The sequence below is a fragment of the Heptranchias perlo genome, unplaced genomic scaffold (assembly GCF_035084215.1).
Source record: "Heptranchias perlo isolate sHepPer1 unplaced genomic scaffold, sHepPer1.hap1 HAP1_SCAFFOLD_252, whole genome shotgun sequence".
Classification (NCBI taxonomy): domain Eukaryota; kingdom Metazoa; phylum Chordata; class Chondrichthyes; order Hexanchiformes; family Hexanchidae; genus Heptranchias; species Heptranchias perlo.
This window is the reverse complement of record NW_027139264.1, coordinates 219,198-240,541: the sequence shown is the minus strand read 5'-3', so window position 1 is coordinate 240,541 and position 21,344 is coordinate 219,198. Positions and strand designations below refer to the sequence as shown.

The window sequence follows — 21,344 nt, the reverse complement described above, 5'->3', positions numbered from 1 at the left end:
CTCCAAGTCACACACCATCCCGACTTGGAAATATATCGCCGTTCCTTCATCGTCGCTGGGTCAAAACCCTGGAACTCCCTTCCTAACAGCACTGTGGGAGAACCTTCACCACACGGACTGCAGCGGTTCAAGAAGACGGCTCACCACCACCTTCTCAAGGGCAATTAGGGATGGGCAATAAATGCCGGCCTCGCCAGCGACGCCCACATCCCATGAATGAATAAAAAAAAAGAATATGGGGGTGATTTTAAAATGTTCGCCCGCTTCCTGCAGGTGTACTTTCTCCTGGCCTGTAGTACTGGTGGAACTGGTGGGATTTTTGGCAGGGGATGGGGTGGAGATGTGATCCTGCCAGTCTTTGTGATATCACCATGGAAGGGGTGCAGCACAAGAGACCTCGCAGGAACAGGGTCCCAGTCCAAATTCCAGCCCTCCCCCCTCAGACTCAGGAATTTTGGGGCCATTGTGTTTTGCACGTTTGACATTCAAAGAAATAAAGATTTGCCAGACAGTTTTGTTTGCTGACAGTGTCCCTTTCAGAGGACAGATTGTGAAGTGAGTTTCACAATAAACTGAGGGAAATGAAACTGAAAGTAAAGTGAGCGACAGAATAAGGAGCAGGAACTGAGATGGCCGTCAGCAAACAGATCGTAACCCTGAGCGAGGATTTAACCTGCTCCGTCTGCCTCTCTCTGTTTGTGGAGCCGGTGCGGCTGGACTGTGATCACAACTTCTGTAAATCCTGTATCGACAAGTGTTGGGACAAGCAGGGGGAGACCGTGTCCTGCCCGGAATGTCGGGTGGTTTTCCCCCGGAGAAACTACGGCAGGAACAGGGTGTTGGCCAATCTCTCCGAGAAAGCTCGGCAGCTGGACCTCAACCCAGACCCAGACCTGAACCTGAACCTGAACCCAGAGCTGATCCTGAACCCAGAGAAAGGTCGGTCTCACTGTGAGGAACATAATGAGAAACTGATGCTGTTCTGTGAGGAGGATGAGATCCTGATCTGTGCCAGTTGTGTAGATTCTCCCGCACATTCAGACCACAGGTTCCTGCCGGTCCAGAGGGCAGTTCAAAAGTACAAGGTGAGGGGTTTAAGTGAGCGACCCGTCTCCACGAAACGCAATAAGAGTAATATTGGTTAAGTGCCAGCATGAACTGATAGGGAGAGTGTCAGAAAGATTTGGCAGGGCCACGGGGGGAGAGAGTGTCTGTGTGAGAGGGTGGGGAGTTGGATGGGGTACAGTGTTTGTGTGAAAGGGTGGGGAGTTGGATGGGGTGCAGTGTCTGTGTGAAAGGGTGGGGAGTTGGATGGGGTGCAGTGTCTGTGTGAGAGGGTGGGGAGTTGGATGGGGTACAGTGTCTGTGTGAGAGGGTGGGGAGTTGGATGGGGTACAGTGTCTGTGTGAGAGGGTGGGGAGTTGGATGGGGTACAGTGTCTGTGTGAGAGGGTGGGGAGTTGGATGGGGTACAGTGTCTGTGTGCGAGGGTGGGGAGTTGGATGGGGTACAGTGTCTGTGTGAGAGGGTGGGGAGTTGGATGGGGTCCAGTGTCTGTGTGAGAGGGTGGGGAGTTGGATGGGGTACAGTGTCTGTGTGAGAGGGTGGGGAGTTGGATGGGGTACAGTGTCTGTGTGAGAGGGTGGGGAGTTGGATGGGGTACAGTGTCTGTGTGAAAGGGTGGGGAGTTGGATGGGGTACAGTGTCTGTGTGAAAGGGTGGGGAGTTGGATGGGGTACAGTGTCTGTGTGAGAGGGTGGGGAGTTGGATGGGGTACAGTGTCTGTGTGAGAGGGTGGGGAGTTGGATGGGGTACAGTGTCTGTGTGAGAGGGTGGGGAGTTGGATGGGGTACAGTGTCTAAGTGAGAGGGTGGGGAGTTGGATGGGGTACAGTGTCTAAGTGAGAGGGTGGGGAGTTGGATGGGGTACAGTGTCTAAGTGAGAGGGTGGGGAGTTGGATGGGGTACAGTGTCTAAGTGAGAGGGTGGGGAGTTGGATGGGGTACAGTGTCTAAGTGAGAGGGTGGGGAGTTGGATGGGGTACAGTGTCTGTGTGAGAGGGTGGGGAGTTGGATGGGGTACAGTGTCTGTGTGAGAGGGTGGGGAGTTCGATGGGGTACAGTGTCTCTACTGGGTCTGGAGAGGGTAAAACTCCCTCGGTGAACTAAGACAGGGGGTTGGATGTTGGAGAATTACTGTTCAGGTTACTTTTGGTCTGGTTGATCTGTTGAAAATACAAATGTCATTGTAGGAACTTTGTTTGTACCAGTGTTGTTTGAGCTGATTTTTTAACATATAATATTTCTGCAATGTTAGATTCAGTTTTTAAGGGACGAACTCCCAAGGTTGCACACACAATGATTTTGTTTACAATGAGCCAGTTGCCTTGAACTGTTCTCAACCACGGTGACTTAAAATGTGAATGAACAATAGGAAGGTCAATGTGTACAATGTCAAACATGACGAGCCATTGTGTGAAGATCAGTCTGTGCAATACCTGAGGATCCAGGTATCCTCCCATTCCATTGTCCCAGCAGGGGGCTTAGCTGAAACCGACACATAAACGCTCTGCTGTTGCCTCATCAGTGGGTAGGTGTTCCACGGCAGGGGTCATAACATTGATTGACAGTTCAGTGGGAGGAATTCTCCATCTCATAGACTTACGGCAGGTGACAAATAAGTCTCTCTCTCTCTCTCTCCCAGACAGGGGGACTGAGCTGTGTTCTCACATCAGCAGTGAGACGTTGTCCACAAATTCAAAGTCTGGACCAGCTCATTTGAAAAGCTTAGCTAGAGAAGGTTTGAAGAGTGTGTATCTTTATTGTATTTAATAACTGGGGAGTGAGGGATCTGATTGTTCTCAGTGTGAAAGCCATATAGACTTGCATGGAATTACATACAATGTAGAGCAGAGAAACAGGGCATTCAGTCCAACAGGTCCATGCCGGCATTTATGCTCCACACAAGCCTCTTCCCACCCCTCTTCTAACTTTATCAGCACATCCTTGTGTCCCTTTCACCCTCATGTGATTATCTCGCTTCCCCTTAAACGTATCTGTACTATTCGCCTCAACTACTCCTTGTGGTAGTGAGTTCCACATTCTAACTACTCTCTGGGTAAAGAAGCTTGTTCTGAATTCCTTATCAGATTAATTACTGACTATCTTATATTTATGGCCCCTAGTTCTGGTCTCCCCCACAAGTGGAAACATTTTCTCTCCGTCTACCCTATCAAACCCTTTCATATATTTAATATAACATAAACCAGTTGTTGGTTTGAAGCTGTGCCTGGTTTGATTGGGTACTTTTCACTCTGCCTCTTGTAAAGAAAGGGGTACACACTAGTAACACATGTAATATTCCCTGAACGTCCGATCCCACTGTTTTGGAATACAATGGCTGACATTGAAATGGATTATGATGAGATCTGATTCCATTTTTAGGACCAGCTGAAATTGTCCTTGGATTCCATGGAGGATGAAAAGAAAAGTAAAAGTGAATTAAAACGGCGGCAGGAGGAGAAGATTTCAGAACTGAATGTAAGTCCTACTTACGTCACCTTTAAACACTGCGGCCCTTTAACAACCTGCAGCTTAAATGATCTCTCTCACCATCTTAGGAGCTCACAGGATCCCTGGAGCAAGACATCGCTGCACAATTTGCCAAAATTCATCAATATCTTGAAGACAAAGAGAAACATTTAATGGAAGAGCTGAGGAGGCAAAAGGAGGAAGATCTACGCCCAATGGAGAAGAACTTGAAAAGAATTGAGGAGGAACTGAGATCACTTGAGGAGAACATATTGAACCTTTGTGCAGACATCGAGCAGCAAGACAGTATCTCTTTTCTCAAGGTGATCCTTTATAAACCAATCCCCAACCTGTTGGTGTAAGTGTAAACAGCACATTATAATAGGGCTCAAACCACATCACAACATTGCACAACGTGCAGTATAACTGAGGACAAACAGGTATCAGTCCAGTTTGAGCTCTGACTGTGGAGGAGACTGTCTGAACCTGTCAGGTATAACAGTATCTTCCTGTATAACTGGAACCAGATGACAATGTCCAAAAAAGGACTGTTACAGAAGAAATGGGCTGCATCCAGACCAAGGAGGGGTAAAGAGACTTGTGGGGAACATTGAGGCAGCAATCGGAAATCATTCAAAGTAGATAGGTGGAGGGAGGAAAGCAGATTCAGCCGAGACAAGTCGTAGATCAGAAGGTCGTTGGCAGCGGGTCGAGACACAGAAGGGTATAAATTCGCCAAAGACGGTCGTGCAAAACAGGCGATAACGAATCGACAGCCTGTTTTACATTGCACCCAATTTTCATTTGCAGTCAATGGACTGACTCGTCCATACAGGTCAGAGAAAGTTGTGATCACACTGTGCAGTTACTCTGATCAGACCCCACTTTGAATGGAGGGATAGAATTCAAAAGCAGAGAGGTTATGTTAGACCTGGATCAAACCTTGGTTAGACCACAATTAGACTACTGTGAACAGTTGTGGTCTCCATAAACAAGATATAGAGGCACTGGAGAAGGTACAAAAAAGAATCACAAGGACGATAACAGAACTGAGAGGTTATAACTATCAGGAAACATTGAACAGGCTGGGGCTCATTTTTTTTATTTGTTCATGGGATGTGGGTTTTGCTGGTGAGGCCGGCATTTATTGCCCATCCCTAATTGCCCTTGAGAAGGTGGTGGTGAGCCGCCTTCTTGAACCGCTGCAGTCCGTGTGGTGAAGGTTCTCCCACAGTGCTGTTAGGAAGGGAGTTCCAGGATTTTGACCCAGCAACGATGAAGGAACGGCGATATATTTCCATGTCGGGATGGTGTGTGACTTGGAGGGGAACGTGCAGGTGGTGTTGTTCCCATGTGCCTGCTGCCCTTGTCCTTCTAGGTGGTAGAGGTCACGGGTTTGGGAGGTGCTGTCGAAGAAGCCTTGGCGAGTTGCTGCAGTGCATCCTGTGGATGGTACACACTGCAGCCACAGTGCGCCGGTGGTGAAGGGAGTGAATGTTTAGGGTGGTGGATGGGGTGCCAATCAAGCGGGCTGCTTTGTCCTGGATGGTGGTGAGCTTCTTGAGTGTTGTTGGAGCTGCACTCATCCAGGCAAGTGGAGAGTATTCCATCACACTCCTGACTTGTGGCTTGTAGATGGTGGAAAGGCTTTGGTGAGTCAGGAAGTGAGTCACTCGCCGCAGAATACCCAGCCTCTGACCTGCTCTTGTAGCCACAGTATTTATGTGGCTGGTCCAGTTAAGTTTCTGGTCAATGGTGACCCCCAGGATGTTGATGGTGGGGGATTCGGCGAAAAGAGAAGGCTGAGGGATGACCTGATAGAGGTCTTAAAAATTATGAAATTGTTTAATAGGGGAGACATAGAGAATATGTATCCACTTGTAGGGGTGTCCAAAACTACGGGCCATAAGTGTAATATAGTCACTATTTCAGGAGAAACTTATCTACCCAGAGAGTGGTTAGAATGTGGAACTCGCGACCACATGGAGTGGTTGAGGTGAGTCGCACAGATACAATCAAGGGGAAGCTGGATAAACACATGAGGGAGAAAGGAGCAGAAGGATATGTTGATGGGGTTAGATGAAGAGGGGTGGGATGAGGCTCGTGTGGAGCATAAACACTGGCATGGAGCAGTTGGGCCGAATGGCCTGTTTCTGTGCTGTAGATTCTATGCAATTCGATACAATACTGTGCCTAGTTCTGGTCACCGAGAAGTAAGGCAGGGCAGAGGAGAGCAGTGAGGCCTGGTATCAAGCGTCTCAGTTATTGGGACAGACTGGAGAGACTTGAACACTTCACTCTGGAAAGGAGTGGTGTAATTTTGACACTGGGCGACAGTGTAAAAGGACCGATATCAGCTCAGTCACCTATTAAACATCTCTCCAGATTTGAAGTCAATAGAAATAAAAATGGGGAGAGGTGTTTAACGAGAGACCGAGCCAATATCGTCCGTGCTATATTATCGCCTAAAGTCTAAATAATCCCCGAGGTGTCCGAGAGGTGATTCTATCGCGGTATAAGGGATAGTAAACAGTATGGAAATGGTAAATCAAAATCATACTTTAATTGTTGGAGTCGGCCAAGGGGACACAGGGTCAAACGTGTAAATGTAATTTCAGGACTGATATCAGGAAGTTCTTCTCACACAACAGTAATGAGCAAATGGGCAGCGTTAGGACAGGAACCAATTAGATGATGCAATGTAGGGGGGCACCTTTAGTCGTTCTAGATGGAGGAATTGATGGGCCAAATGGCTTCCCTCACCTGTAAATATCCGATGAACTCACCATCTGAATATCTCCCACAGGTTACTGAGGATTCTTCATTCAGGTTTTGAGAGTTTAGGCCCTATAGTTTGCTCCATTTCGCTTCTGTCCTGAGAACAGAGACATGTTGGGGTCCAGTCCCATGGGTACTAGCCCTGGGAACAGAGACATGTTGGGGTACAGTCCCATGGGTACTAGCCCTGGGAACAGAGACATGTTGGGGTACAGTCCCATGGGTACTCGCCCTGGGAACAGAGACATGTTGGGGTACAGTCCCATGGGTACTAGCCCTGTGAACAGATTCATGTTGGGGTACAGTCCCATGGGTACGAGCCCTGGGAACAGAGACATGTTGGGGTACAGTCTCATGGGTACTAGCCCTGGGAACAGCGATAGGCTGGGGTATATTTCTGTGGCTGCTGCACATCTATTGCACAAACAGTGAGCAACAGGAGGCTATTTGACTGTGTGGGCATCACAATGAGCCTATTCCTGTTCTGGTCTGATGTCTCCACAGCTGCATGTTTCCCCAGAGCTGCCTGGAAGTGTCCAGGAGCTGGTACATAGGCTGTTGTCTCCCTATCGAAGGGATACTGAGGTTAGGTGTAACACCACTGTCCCCAGCTCAGGGCTGCACAGACCAGAGACAAGCTCTGAGTTACTGGGAAAATATAGACCATAAATAAAAGGAAAGGCTCAGTGAACCTTCAAAGTCTTCAGCAGCAGAGGAGACCCTGTCCAGTGTATTCCAGGGGGTAACGGACACGGTGTCACATCACTGGAGCCCGTCAGTGAAAACTCCCCAGATCACATCACATTTCACTAAAACCACTGATTATACATCGGGAAGGAAAGAAAATAGTGGTGTTGGTGGCAGTGTTGATGAAGGGGAATATTGCAGTGCTGGAGAGAGAGGATGTCCCTGTGGGGCCAAGGACAGACTCTATTTGGTTAGATAGAGTTAAGAAACAATAGAGGTGCCAGTGCACTACTGCGTGTATTCGATAGGCCACCAAATAGTAGGATGGGTATCGAGGAGCAAATTTGCAGGGAAATTACAGAGAGGTTCAAGAACTGTAGAGTAGTGATAATAGGGGACTTCAACTATCCCAATATAGACTGGGATTGTAATAGTGTAAAGGGCAAAGAGGGGGAGGAATTTCTTGCTCAGTATGTTTCCGGCCCAACGAGGAAGGAGGCATTGCTGGATCTGGTTCTGGAGAATGAGGTGGGTCAAGTGGAGCAAGTGTCAGTGGGGGAACATTTAGGGAACAGTGATCACAATATCATAAGGTTTAGATTAGTTATGGAAAAGGACAAGGAGCAAACTGGAGTAAAAATACTTAATTGGAGGAGGGCCAATTTCAGTGGGTTGAGAACGGATCTGGTCTGGGTAAATTGGAATCAAAGATTGTCAGGCAAAACTGTAATCGAACAATGGGTGGCCTTTAAAGAGGAGATGGTTCGGGTACAGTAGAGGTACATTCCCACGAGAGGGAAAGTTAGGGCAACTAAAGTCAGAGCTCCCTGGATGACGAAAGAGATAGAGAGTAAGATGAAGCAGAAAAAGGGTGTCTGACAGATGTCAGGTTGATAATACAAGTGAGAACCAGGCTGAATATAGAAAGTACAGAGGAGAAGTGAAAAGGAAATAAGAGGGGCAAAGAGAGAGTATGAGAATAGACTGACGGCCAATGTAAAAGGGAATCCAAAAATTTCCTGTAGCATATATTGGGAAATGGGTAGAAAAAGGAGGGGTGGGGCCAATTAGGGACACATGGAGGCAGAGGGCATGGCTGAGGTACTAAATGAATATTTGCATCTTTCTTTACCAAGGAAGAAGATGCTGCCAAAGTCACAGTAAAAGAGGAAGTAGTTGAGATACTGGATGGGCTATAAATTGATGGAGGACACATGAGAAAGTACTTAAAGTCGATGAGTTACCCGGTCCGGATGGGATGCATCCTGGGTTGCTGAGGGAAGTAAGGGTGGAAATTGCGGAGGTACTGGCCAAAATCTTCCAAACATCCGTAGATACGGGGGTGGTGCCAGAGGACTGGAGAATTGCAAATGTTACACCCTTGTTCAAAAAAGGGTGTAAGGATAAACCCGACAACTACAGGCCAGTCAGTTTAACCTTGGTGGTGGGGAAGCTTTTAGAAACGATAATCTGGGACAAAATTAATAGTTACTTGGACAAGTGTGGATTAATAAAGGAAAGCCAGCACGGATTTGTTAAAGGCAAATCGTGTTTAACTAACTTGATTGAGTTTTTTAATGAGGTAACAGAGAAGGTTGGTGTATATATGGACTTTCAAAAGGCGTTTGATAAAGTGCCACATAATAGGCTTGTCAGCAAAATTGAAGCCCATGGAATAAAAGGGGCAGTGACAGCATGGATAGGAAATTGTTCAGTGACGGGAAACAGAGAGTAGTGGTGAACGGTTATTTTTCGGACTGGACGAAGGTGTGCAGTGGTGTTCCCCAGGGGTCAGTACAAGGACCATTGCTTTTTTTGATATATACTTAGACTTGGGTGTACAGGGCACAATTTCAAAATTTGCAGATGACATAAAACTTGGAAGTGTAATAAACAGTGAGGAGGATAGTGATAGACTTCAAGAGAACATTGACAGGCTGGTGGAATGGGCGGACACATGTCAGATGAAATTTAACACAGAGAAGTGTGAAGTGATACATTTTGGCAGGAAGAACGAGGAGAGGCAATATGAACTAAATGGTACAATTCTAAAGGGGGTGCAGGAACAGAGAGACCTGGAGTTATATGTGCCCAAATCTTTGAAGGTGGCAGGACAGGTTGAGAAAGCGGTTAAAAAAGCATGCAGGATCCTGGGCTTTATAAATAGAGGCAGAGAGTACAAAAGTGAGGAAGTCATGTTGAACCTTTACAAAACACTGCTTCAGCCACAACTGGAGTATTGTGTCCAATTCTGGGAACCGCACTTTCGGAAGGATGTGAGGCCTGAGAGAGGGAACAGAAAAGATTTACTACAATGGTTCCAGGGGAGAGGGACTTCAGTTACCTGGATAGACTGGAGAAGCTGGGGTTGTTCTCCTGAGAGCAGAGAAGGTTGAGAGGAGATTTGATAGAAGTGTTCAAAATCATGAAGGATTTTGATAAAGTAAATAAAGAGAAACTGTTCCCATTGGTGGAAGGGCCAAGAACCAGAGGACACAGATTTAGTGATTGGCAAAAGAACTAAAGGCGACATGAGGAAAAATGTTTTTACACAGCGAATAGTTATGATTTGGAATGCGCTGCCTGATAGGGTGGTGGAAGCAGATTCAATCGTGGCTTTCGAAAAGGAATTGGATAAATATTTGAAGGGGAAAAAAGTTGCAGGGCTATGGGGAAAGAGTGGGGGGAATGGGACTAACTGGATTGTTCTTACAAAGAGCCGGCACGGGCTCGATGGGCCGAATGGCTTCCTTCTGTGCTGTAACGATTCTATGATTAAAACGTACGATCCAAATAATACGGTATATTTATTAAAATGTACAATCTAAAGAGTACGGTATATTTATTAAAATGTTTCTGATTCTCTGTCCTGCAGGAACTGAAAAGATTGGGAGAAAGGTGAGTACCCAATCCAAACCCAGACTCGGTCTTACACTGTGATCACAGATTGTATCCAGCAGTGAGTGAGTGAATCAATCCCATTCAAACAGGTACCTGGACAAAGGGGAGGGAGGAGAAGGTGCAGAGAGAGGGGAAGATCAAGAGAGATCGTCAGAGGAAGGTGAAGATCAAGAGAGATCATCAGAGGAAGGTGAAGATCAAGAGAGATCGTCAGAGGAAGATGAAGATGAAGAGATACTGGTATCTGCAAGTCTGAAATACGCCATGTTTCGAGGCCCTTTACTCTACGCAGTGTGGAAGGAAATGAAACAGATCATCTCTCCAGGTATGAAACGACTCCACAGGTTTGGGTGAACTTTCTGTAGAGTTTCCTGCTCTCTTCTCCCTCTCCTGAATGTACTGACTGTTGTTGTGTACCGATCACTGGGGCAGCAGTCTCTGGTACTTCACTCAAGGGGCCGTTCTTTTTGTGTGACCTTAGATTGAGCGATTCAAGTAGAGACAGAATCAGAACATTTTCTCATTTGAATCCAGACACTCGCACTTTCCAGTAGGGTTCACTGGACAGTGGTCAGACTGAGACCCCTCTGACCCAGGGTTCACTGGACAGTGATCAGACTGAGACCCCCCTGACCCAGGGTTCACTGGACAGTGGTCAGGCTGAGACCCCTCTGACCCAGGGTTCACTGGACAGTGATCAGACTGAGACCCCCCTGACCCAGGGTTCACTGGACAGTGGTCAGACTGAGACCCTCTGACCCAGGGTTCACTGGACAGTGATCAGACTGAGACCCCTCTGACCCAGGGTTCACTGGACAGTGATCAGACTGAGACCCCCCTGACCCAGGGTTCACTGGACAGTGATCAGACTGAGACCCCTCTGACCCAGGGTTCACTGGACAGTGATCAGACTGAGACCCCCCCTGACCCAGGGTTCACTGGACAGTGATCAGACTGAGACCCCCCCTGACCCAGGGTTCACTGGACAGTGATCAGACTGAGACCCCCCCTGACCCAGGGTTCACTGGACAGTGATCAGACTGAGACCCCCCTGACCCAGGGTTCACTGGACAGTGATCAGACTGAGACCCCCCTGACCCAGGGTTCACTGGACAGTGATCAGACCGAGACCCCCCTGACCCAGGGTTCACTGGACAGTGATCAGACTGAGACCCCCCTGACCCAGGGTTCACTGGACAGTGATCAGACTGAGACCCCCCTGACACAGGGTTCACTGGACAGTGATCAGACTGAGACCCCCTGACCCAGGGTTCACTGGACAGTGATCAGACTGAGACCCCCCTGACCCAGGGTTCACTGGACAGTGATCAGACTGAGACCCCCCTGACCCAGGGTTCACTGGACAGTGGTCAGACTGAGACCCCCCTGACCCAGGGTTCACTGGACAGTGATCAGACTGAGACCCCCCTGACCCAGGGTTCACTGGACAGTGATCAGACTGAGACCCCTCTGACCCAGGGTTCACTGGACAGTGATCAGACTGAGACCCCTCTGACCCAGGGTTCACTGGACAGTGATCAGACTGAGACCACTGGCTGACTGATTTCCTCTGCCTGGTCTGTAATATCTGTTCACTGAACACACTGGAGTCCAGGAATATATCGAACTGTACACTGTACCCAGTCTGCACTATTTACTGATACAGAAATTATAGACTGGGGGCCGAGCCCAGTTTTCCAGATATCAGATATTAACCTGTTTCCGTCCACCTTCCTCTGTCTAAAATATTTAACATGATGTCATTTTTATTTCCCCAGTCCCAGCCTCACTGACCCTGGACCCAAACACAGCTCATCGTAAGCTCATCCTGTCTGAGGACTGGACCAGTGTGAGACTCGATGACAGAAAATTACAGCTTCCCGATAACCCGGAGAGATTCGATTTGTGTCCTTATGTCCTGGGATCACAGGGATTCACATCAGGGAAACATTACTGGGAGGTGGAGGTCGGGGACAAGACTCAGTGGGCCGTGGGTGTGGCCAGAGAGTCAGTTAACAGGAAGGGAATGATATCACTGGGGCCTAAACGTGGATACTGGACTGTGTGGCTGAGAAATGGGAATGAATATGAAGCTATTGAAAACCCATTGGTCCCACTGACCCTGAGTGTGAAACTCAGGACCATCGGAGTTTACCTGGACTATGAGGGAGGACAGGTGTCATTTTACAATGCTGATGATATGTCCAATCTCTACACTTTCACTCACACATTCACTGAGAAACTCTTTCCTTATTTCTATCCTGGATCGCACGATGAGGGTAAAAATACTGCTCCTCTCAAACTGCGTCATTTCAAACTGTAGCTTCCTAAACTGATGAGTCAGAGTACAGAGAGAATGGGGGCAATATTAAACCCCCACGATGGGCGGGAGAGGGCCGGGGTGGGGGGGGGTTAAAAATGTAAGATTGCAAAACGCGATCCGAACCCGCTGCATGCACGCCGGCCGCCATTTTTACAGCGGCGGGTTGCGTGGTGAGCCTGTGTCCCGCTCTCGAGAGGTGAGACATCTCATTATTACCGGTACGACCCCCTCCCCCACTTCAAACCCCGATCCCTCCTCCCTCCCGATCCCTTCCCCCCAATCCCTCCCTCCCGATCCCACCCCCTTTCAACCTGCGATCTCTCCGTCTCTCCCTCCCGATTGCCAGTCCAACCTTCCCTTCCTTCAAGCCCTGATCTTTCCCGATTGCCGGGCTCTGTCCCCAGTTGTCCTCTGATGTGGTCTTCTACCGCAGGCTTTCCCACGGATAAGAGACTGGAATTCCAGAGAGGCTGTCAGACTCTCATTGTATAATGGGAGTAATGTATCACAATATGTGGAAGCTGTACTGTAATCACACAAAGACTTTCACAACAAATAAAGAGTTTTAAAAGGAACAGAAAAGGTGCAGAGTGAACCCATCACAGGAGCAGGGGCTGAACTGGTCGGTCAAGGTCCTGATGTACTGTATTTAGACACAGGCAGCCTGCCATCATTGATGTGTTTCCATTCCCAGTAAATTACAGAGCTGAGTTCCCGGTCGATGGGCTGGGACCCATCGTGTGGGGTGAACGAGCGCAGGTCAAATCGGGCAGGGGGCCAATCCCTTTCACACCCGGTCCCCACCGGATTCTGGCTGAGCGACATCTTTAACCAGGACTTCCATTCGATGCCACTTTGTCCTCCTGAGAAACGGGTGAGAGTCTCGAAAGTCCTGAATATTTCTCAAGGGATGAGAATGTGCCACGTTCGGAGATTTCCCAGTGGCTGCTCGAGCATGTAAACTGGGCATTGCCATCCTTCGAGGGATTGGTTCCTCAAAGGAGTTTTGCCCCCTGCAGTGCTTTTGATGCACTGTTATTTTCCATTTTTCTGTAATCAATATTCAGAAGTGGGGATTAATCGGGATGATTCCCTTTCGGTCTGTGGTGTTCTGCCCCGAGGGCAGCTCCTAACTCAAGTCTCACACAGGAGGCTCTTGAACTGCTCACTCGGCAAGAGAAGCTGAGAAGGTTTCCATTTGCCTTCCTCATGGTTCTTATCTGCGGAGAAACTTCTCCCAGGTGGGCAGCAACCAAGATTACAGAGCCCACAGGAAACAGACACATCTCTCAGGATAGGGTTACAGGGAACTGACTGACACATCTCTCAGGATAGGGTTACAGTGAGCTGACTGACACATCTCTCAGGATAGAGTTACAGGGAACTGACTGACACATCTCTCAGGATAGGGTTCCAGGGAACTGACTGACACATCTCTCAGGATCGAGTTACAGGGAACTGACTGACACATCTCTCAGGATAGAGTTACAGGGAACAGACTGACACATCTCTCAGGATAGGGTTACAGGGAACTGACTGACACATCTCTCAGGATAGAGTTACAGGGAACTGACTGACACATCTCTCAGGATAGGGTTACAGGGAACTGACTGACACATCTCTCAGGATAGAGTTACAGGGAACTGACTGACACATCTCTCAGGATCGAGTTACAGGGAACTGACTGACACATCTCTCAGGATAGGGTTACAGGGAACTGACTGACACATCTCTCAGGATAGAGTTGCAGGGAACTGACTGACACATCTCTCAGTCAATGGTGAAGATAATTGGACAGGATGTATATCTGCAGCCGATTCACTATTGCCCGATTGTTCACTACTGCTCCCAAGGCCAATTTCACCCCCCCCTCCCCCACCCTGGACTCAATGACCTGACCCCCAGTCAGAGACTCTCACTGGGAATTCCCTCAGGGCTGCTCCTGAACGTCTGCCGTAACTTCCGTACAATTTCCACTGATCTTACGCTCAAGTTACATCAACCAATCGGGAGAATCCTCCAGGAAATCCGACCTCCGACCTGAAACGACTTCGAACTGGAGCAGAGACATTGGTCACACTGATAACATGACACAGTGTTACAGAGTCACCTACAGACTTCACAGGGTTAGTATGGACACATTTAGCAGGGCAGAAGTCCGTAGGAACTGTTTACATTAGAGGTTTCAATGGGAGGACGTGACAGGTCGAGTGATTTAATAATACACTGGCAGATATCCCGTGGTGTTGTACACGTTGAATCACGGCCAAACGTAATCTTCAGGTGAAGCAGGGTTAGAGGGTGGAGGATAATGAGATCTGGGTGAGCAGTTGTAATTCAGAGCCTCTTTAAAATCAGAGACTCGGTCGGTATTTTTGTCAATGACTTTCATTTGATATTATTACTTGGAGTTAAAGAGGAAAACAAGGGGGACTTGGGAAGCAGAGAAGTCGAGTTATTTGGAGTTCGGAGTTTCTTTGTATTGCAGGCTGAGATACTATAGCACCCCCACTGGTGGGAGGGTGAAATTACAGCGTGACTGTTTACATAGGCAGGTTCCATATCATGGAAAACATTGACACAAAAGTGTGACAAAAATGTGACAACAGGAAGTAAGGCTTCCTTGACCCACCCTTGAACCTTCTGTCCTTGCAAATTACCGCCCCATCTCCAACCTCCCTTTCCTCTCCAAAGTCCTTGAACGTGTTGTCGTCTCCCAAATCCAAGCCCACGTTTCCCGCAACTCCATGTTTGAATCCCTCCAATCAGGTTTCCGTCCCTGACACAGTACTGAAATGGCCCTTATCAAAGTCACAAATGACATCCTCTGTGACTGTGACCGTGGTAAACTATCCCTCCTCATCCTTCTTAAACTGCTGCATCCTTTGACATGGTTGACCACACCATCCTCCTCCAATGCCTCTCCTTCGTTGTCCAGTTGGATGGGATTGCCCTCATCTGGTTCCATTCTTATCTATTCAACCTGCAATGGTTTCCTTTCCCACTTCCTCATCATTACTTCTGGAGTCCCCCAAGGATCGATCCTGGGACCCCGCCCATCTCTCATCTACATGCTGCACCTCGGCGACATCATCCGAAAACACATCATCAGATTCCACATGTACACTGAGGACACCCAGCTCGACCTCCCCATCACCTCTCAACTCCTCCACTGCCTCTGATTTGTTACGCTGCTTGTCTGACATCCAGTATTGGATGAGCAGAAATTTCCTCAAATTAAATATTGGGAAAACAGAAGTCATTGTCTTCGGTCTCCGCCACAAACTCCGTTCCCTAGACCCCCGACTCCATCCCTCTCCCTGGCCACTGTCTGAGGCTGAACCAGACCGTTCGCAACCTTGGCGTCCTATTTGACCCTGAGATGAGCTTCTCACCACATATCCGCTCCATCACCAAGACCGCCTACTTTTAGCTCCGTAACATCGCCCGTCTCCGTCCCTGCCTCAGCCCATCTGCTGCTGAAACCCTCATTCATGGCTTTGTTACCTCCAGACTTGACTATTCCAATGCTCTCCTGGAGGACCTCCCACCTTCCACCCTCAATATACTTGAGCTCATCCAGAACTCTGCTGCCCGTTCACCCGTCATCCCACATAAGGAGATAACAGCACAGGTGACCAAAACCTCAAAGAGGTCGGTTTTAAGGAGCTCCTTGAAGGAGGAGAGAGAGGTAGAGCGGTGGAGAGGTTTAGGGAGGGAATTCCAGAGCTTAGGGCCTAGGCAGTTGAAGGCACGGGCGCCAATGGTGGAGCGATTAAAATCGGGGATGCGCAAGAGGCCACAATTGGAGGAGTGTAGAGTTCTCGGTGGGTTGTCGGGCTGGAGGAGGTGATAGGGAGGGGTGAGGCCATGGAGGGATTTGAACACAAGGTTGAAAATTTTAAAACCGAAACTAACCCCTCTTTTTGCTTCTCTCTCCTGATTCTCCTTCTATCTTTCTTCCCTTTCCTTTTGGATGGGAGGTGGTTGGTGGCGTCGTGCGGTGACTGAAAGAGCCAGCAACATCTGCCCATTGCATTTGAGGTGGGGCCGACAGGGAAAATATGGCCCTCAGCTGTTCCCTTCCCATCTCCACCCCAATCACTTGTGTTTCCCTCCCCCCACCATCACATCCTTCACCCTTTATCTTCCCACAACCCCCTCCCCTTCCAACCACCCCCACTCCCATAACTAACCCCACCTCTTCCCCTTTGAACTATCCACTCAACCTCTGCCTCCTGTGCCCCCTCCCTTCACTGACACTCACCTCACCCTGAACCCTCCACCCACTCCCCTCCGTCCTTATTTGCTCCCCCAAAACCAGTTGGAGAGAGAGCCCAGGCCCCCCCCACACTCTTCCTGTTTCCCTCCTCCCCTTCCCTCCCTTCCTCGCTGTTTCCCTCAAACAGACTTTGTTTGCTTTTAAAATTCAATAAATCTAATTAGAATGAGGAAAGACTCACCTGTCTTCCTCTCTCTCTCACAGGTGTAAATAAATAGCATTTACCTTTTCTAACAATCAGCACAACAAAGGTAAGATAATATATAGGTTTTAAAATTCAATTGGTGCATTATTTTATTATGCGGTCGGGTCCAGGCTGGTGTTTATGCTCCACACGAGCCTCCTCCCTCTTTACTTCCTCTACCCTCTCAGGATATCCCTCGATTACTTTCTCCCTCAAAGCTTCTGAAATCATCCGATCGATTTCTGTAAATAATTTGAACATTGACGCTGCTAGAAGCTAAAGGAAAATATCCCATCACCACTGTTTATAGTGTCACAGCACAGGAGGAGGCTGCAAGAAAGACGCTTTCTAGACCAAATCATAGTCACGTATCCCATCCTGCAAAGCTTTAGGCGCTTGTCTGAAAAGCGAGGCTGTGGGCAGACCTTGCCTCTGTGAGAATACAAAGGGAGCCAACACTCCACAGGAAATGATATGCCTGACATCAGGCAAAGTGATTGGGAATATTGCAAAGTCAAGAAAACTGTGAACTGACGCATTGAAGACCAAATTGTCAGGAACAGATAACAAAACATTCCAAGGCACAATCAAAGACCCAGGACCTGGGCACAGATTAAATACACAGAAAGATAAGGGGATGGCCCACCCCCATAAGATAGAATGGACAACAGTTAACACCATGGGATGGATATCTGAAAGATGTCTGGAACAATGGGCACCCTGGGGTGGGGGGGAAGAGACGTTCGAGACAGATGACATCACGGGATGACGTCGTTAAGCCACCAGAAGCAACTATGCTTCGGAAAGATGTATAAACTGGGACACTGGCCCACCACAGTTAGAAGCAGCTTCTGGGGCAATGAAGGCCAACACACCCTACGACACCAGGCCTGATCAGCTTGAAACTTCCAAGGGACAGGTTGTACCATCCTTGTTTATTTGATATAACTGTATTAGAACGTTGTTTTTGTGTCGAAGCTTGCATCTTCGGTCACACTCGGGCCCGAATCATGGTGGAAATTATTATTAAGAAGGATTAACAACCCTTTGGTAGCATTAATAATAACATATTTCCAACATTTCTGGCGTCCCTGGTTGGAACCGAATCAGTGGGTCCCTGTCTCGAACCAGATCACTGGGACCCTGTCTAGAACCGGATCGTTGGGTCCCTGTCTAGAACCAGATCACGGGGTACCTGTCTGGAACTGGATCGTTGGGTCCCTGTCTAGAACTGGATCATTGGGTCCTCTTCACAATGTGGAGGGAGGAAAACCTCGCATTGAAATCAGGACGGAGCCTCATTATAATCTAATTAAGTCTAACTAGGGGAAATCACTTTAATTACAGTATTGAAATTAAATCCAATTATAACAACAACTTGCATTGATATAATGCCTTTAACGTCACAAGGTGCTTCACACGAGCAATTATCAAACAAAATTGGACACAGAGACACATAAAGAGATATTAGGATAGGTGACCAAAAGCTTGGTCAGAGGTCGGTTTTAACGAGTGTCTTAAAGGAGGAGAGAAAGGTGGAGAGGCGAAGGGCTTTAGGAAGGGAATTCCAGAGCTTAGGGCCGAGGGAGCTGAAGGCACGGCCAGCAATGGTGGAGCAAAGGAAATCAGGGATGGACAAAAGGCCAAAATCAGAGGAGTACAGAGATTTCAGAGGGTTGTCGGGCTGGAGGAGGTTACAGAGATATGGAGGGGCGAGGTCATGGAGGGATTTGAAAACAAGGGTGAGAATTTTAAAATCAAGGCGTTAGTGGACTGGAGCCAATGTAGGTCAGTGAGCACAGGGGGTGATGGGAGAACGGGACTTGGTGCGAGTCAGGCGTACCGAAAAATGAGGGACCAACCTGGTGAAGCTACAACTCAGGACTACATGCGTGTTAAACAGCGGAAGCAACATGCTATAGACAGAGCTAAGCGATTCCACAACCAATGGATCGGATAAAAATTCTGCAGTCCTGCCACATCCAGTCATGAATGGTGGTGGGCAATTAAACAACTAACGGGAGGAGGAGGCTCTGCAAACATCCCCATCCTCAATGATGGCGGAGTCCAGCACGTGAGTGCAAAAGGCAAGTCTGAAGAGTTTCAGCCAGAAGTGCTGAGTGGATGATCCATCTCGGCCTCCTCCTGATATCCCCACCATCACAGAAGCCAGTCTTCAGCCAATTCGATTCACTCCACGTGATATCAAGAAACGGCTGAGTGCACTGGATACAGCAAAGGCTATTGGCCCCGACAACATCCCAGCTGTAGTGCTGAACTCTTGTGCTCCAGAACTAGCCGTGCCTCGAGCCAAACTGTTCCAGTACAGCTACAACACTGGCATCTACCCGACAATGTGGAAAATTGCCCAGGTATGTCCTGTCCACAAAAAGCAGAACAAATCCAATCCGGCCAATTACCGCCCCATCAGTCTACTCTCAATCATCAGCAAAGTGATGGAAGGTGTCATCGACAGTGCTATCAAGCAGCACGTATTCATCAATAACCTGCTCACCGATGATCAGTTTGGGTTCCGCCAGGACCACTCAGCTCCAGACCTCATTACAGCCTTCGTCCAAACATGGACAAAAGAGCTGAATTCCAGAGGTGAGGTGAGAGTGACTGACCTTGACATCAAGGCAGCATTTGACCGAGTGTGGCACCAAGGAGCCCAAGTAAAATTGAAGTCAATGGGAATCAGGGGGAAAACTCTCCAGTGGCTGGTATCATACCTAGCACAAAGGAAGATGGTAGTGGTTGTTGGAGGACAATCATCTCAGCCCCAGGACATTGCTGCAGGAGTCCCTCAGGGCAGTGTCCTCGGCCCAACCATCTTCAGCTGCTTCATCAATGACCTTCCCTCCATCATAAGGTCAGAAATGGGGATGTTCACTGATGATTGCACAGTGTTCAGTTCCATTCGCAACCCGTCAGATAATGAAGCAGTCCGAGCCCGCATGCAGCAAGACCTGGACAACATCCAGCCTTGAGCTCATAAGTGGCAACTAACATTTGTGCCAGACAAGTGCCAGGCAATGACCATCTCCAACAAGAGAGAATCTAACCACCTCCACTTGACATTCAACGGCATTACCATCGCCGAATCCCCCACCATCAACATCCTGGGGGTCACCATTGACCAGAAACTTAACTGGATCAGCCATATAAATACTGTGGCTGCAAGACCAGGTCAGAGGCTGGGTATTCTGCGGTGACTGACTCATCTCCTGACTCCCCAAAGCCTTTCCACCATCTACAAAGCACAAGTCAGGAGTGTGATGGAATACTCTCCACTTGCCTGGATGAGTGCAGCTCCAACAACACTCAAGAAGCTCAACACCATCCAGGACAAAGCAGCCCGCTTAATTTGTACCCCATCCACCACCCGAAACATTCACTCCCTTCACCACCAGCGCACTGTGGCTGCAGTGTGTACCATCCACAGGATGCACTGCAGCAACTCTCCAAGGCTTCTTCGACAGCACCTCCCAAACCCGCAACCTCTACCACCTCGAAGGACAAGAGCAGCAGGCGCATGGGAACAACACCACCTGCATGTTCCCCTCCAAGTCACACACCATCCCGACTTGGAAATATATCGGCCGTTCCTTCATTGTCGCTGGGTCAAAATCCTGGAACTCCCTTCCTAACAGCACTGTGGGAGAACCGTCACCACACGGACTGCAGCGGTTCAAGAAGGTGGCTCATCACCACCTTCTCAAGAGCAATTAGGGATGGGCAATAAATGCCGGCCTCGCCAGCGACGCCCACATCCCATGAATGAATTTTTTTAAATAATCCTGCCCGCTTTACGATCCTGTCAATTTACGATCCTGCCCCAGACCAATTTCGACCCCTGAGTTTCTACAATAAAACAAACATGTCTGTTTGTATAATTAGCTTCATCTTCTCCCTCCCTTTGATAATGTGCTAACTGACATTGCAGTTCAGCTGTGGGCAGCCCTCCAGTACTTTGATGCAGGTGGCCAGTTTTTGTATGAGAGAATCAGTCGGCTATTCGACTGTAGAAGATATCACAGCTGATCCTCCTCCTGTAAACAGCTTCTCTGCAGTCCAGGGCACTGAGCCCGATTGTTGCCTTGGGAGTGAAGAGCTGAGTGAGCAGAAAGCCGAGCCCACCAGGTCAGCATGGCGATGTCTTTATCCATGGCCTTCGGGGAAGGTGCGATTTTCGCTTTAATGCAAAAGGCAGATTATGTGCAGTAAACGTGTTTACTAATCGTGATGTGTGGTGTTTCTAATTGTACGCAGGAGTTAAAGGACTGAAGCGGAGGTGAGGGTGAATTTTAAACCTTGTCTTCCACATTCTCACACTGTTTATTTATTTTTACAACCCCCCATGGCTAAATATTTCAAACAAACCTGTTAATGAACCATTTCCTCAGGTTCCAGGAAAAGAGAGTAAATGACAGACTGTGTGGTGAGCAGTGATCTGGACTTGGGAGTGTTCAGGGAACCCCTGCAATACACAGTCTAGAAAGAAATGCGACAAATGCTCTCTCCAGGTAAACACCAATAGATATACCGCAATACACTCTCCCGGTAAACACCGATAGATATACCGCAATACACTCTCCCGGTAAACACCGATAGATATACCGCAATACACTCTCCCGGTAAACACCGATAAAGACACCGCA

General features: G+C 48.4%; 1 protein-coding gene across 1 annotated transcript; it reads left to right on the top strand.

Annotated features, from left to right (window-relative positions):
• Positions 1 to 609: 609 nt before the first annotated feature.
• Positions 610 to 12,878, top strand: LOC137310400 (zinc-binding protein A33-like). Its single transcript, XM_067978234.1, is given in 7 exon segments — positions 610 to 1,085; positions 3,442 to 3,537; positions 3,618 to 3,851; positions 9,869 to 9,891; positions 9,984 to 10,219; positions 11,673 to 12,157; positions 12,159 to 12,878. Coding segments are annotated over 7 exon segments (1,602 nt in total). The 5' UTR covers positions 610 to 629; the 3' UTR covers positions 12,231 to 12,878.
• Positions 12,879 to 21,344: the final 8,466 nt, after the last annotated feature.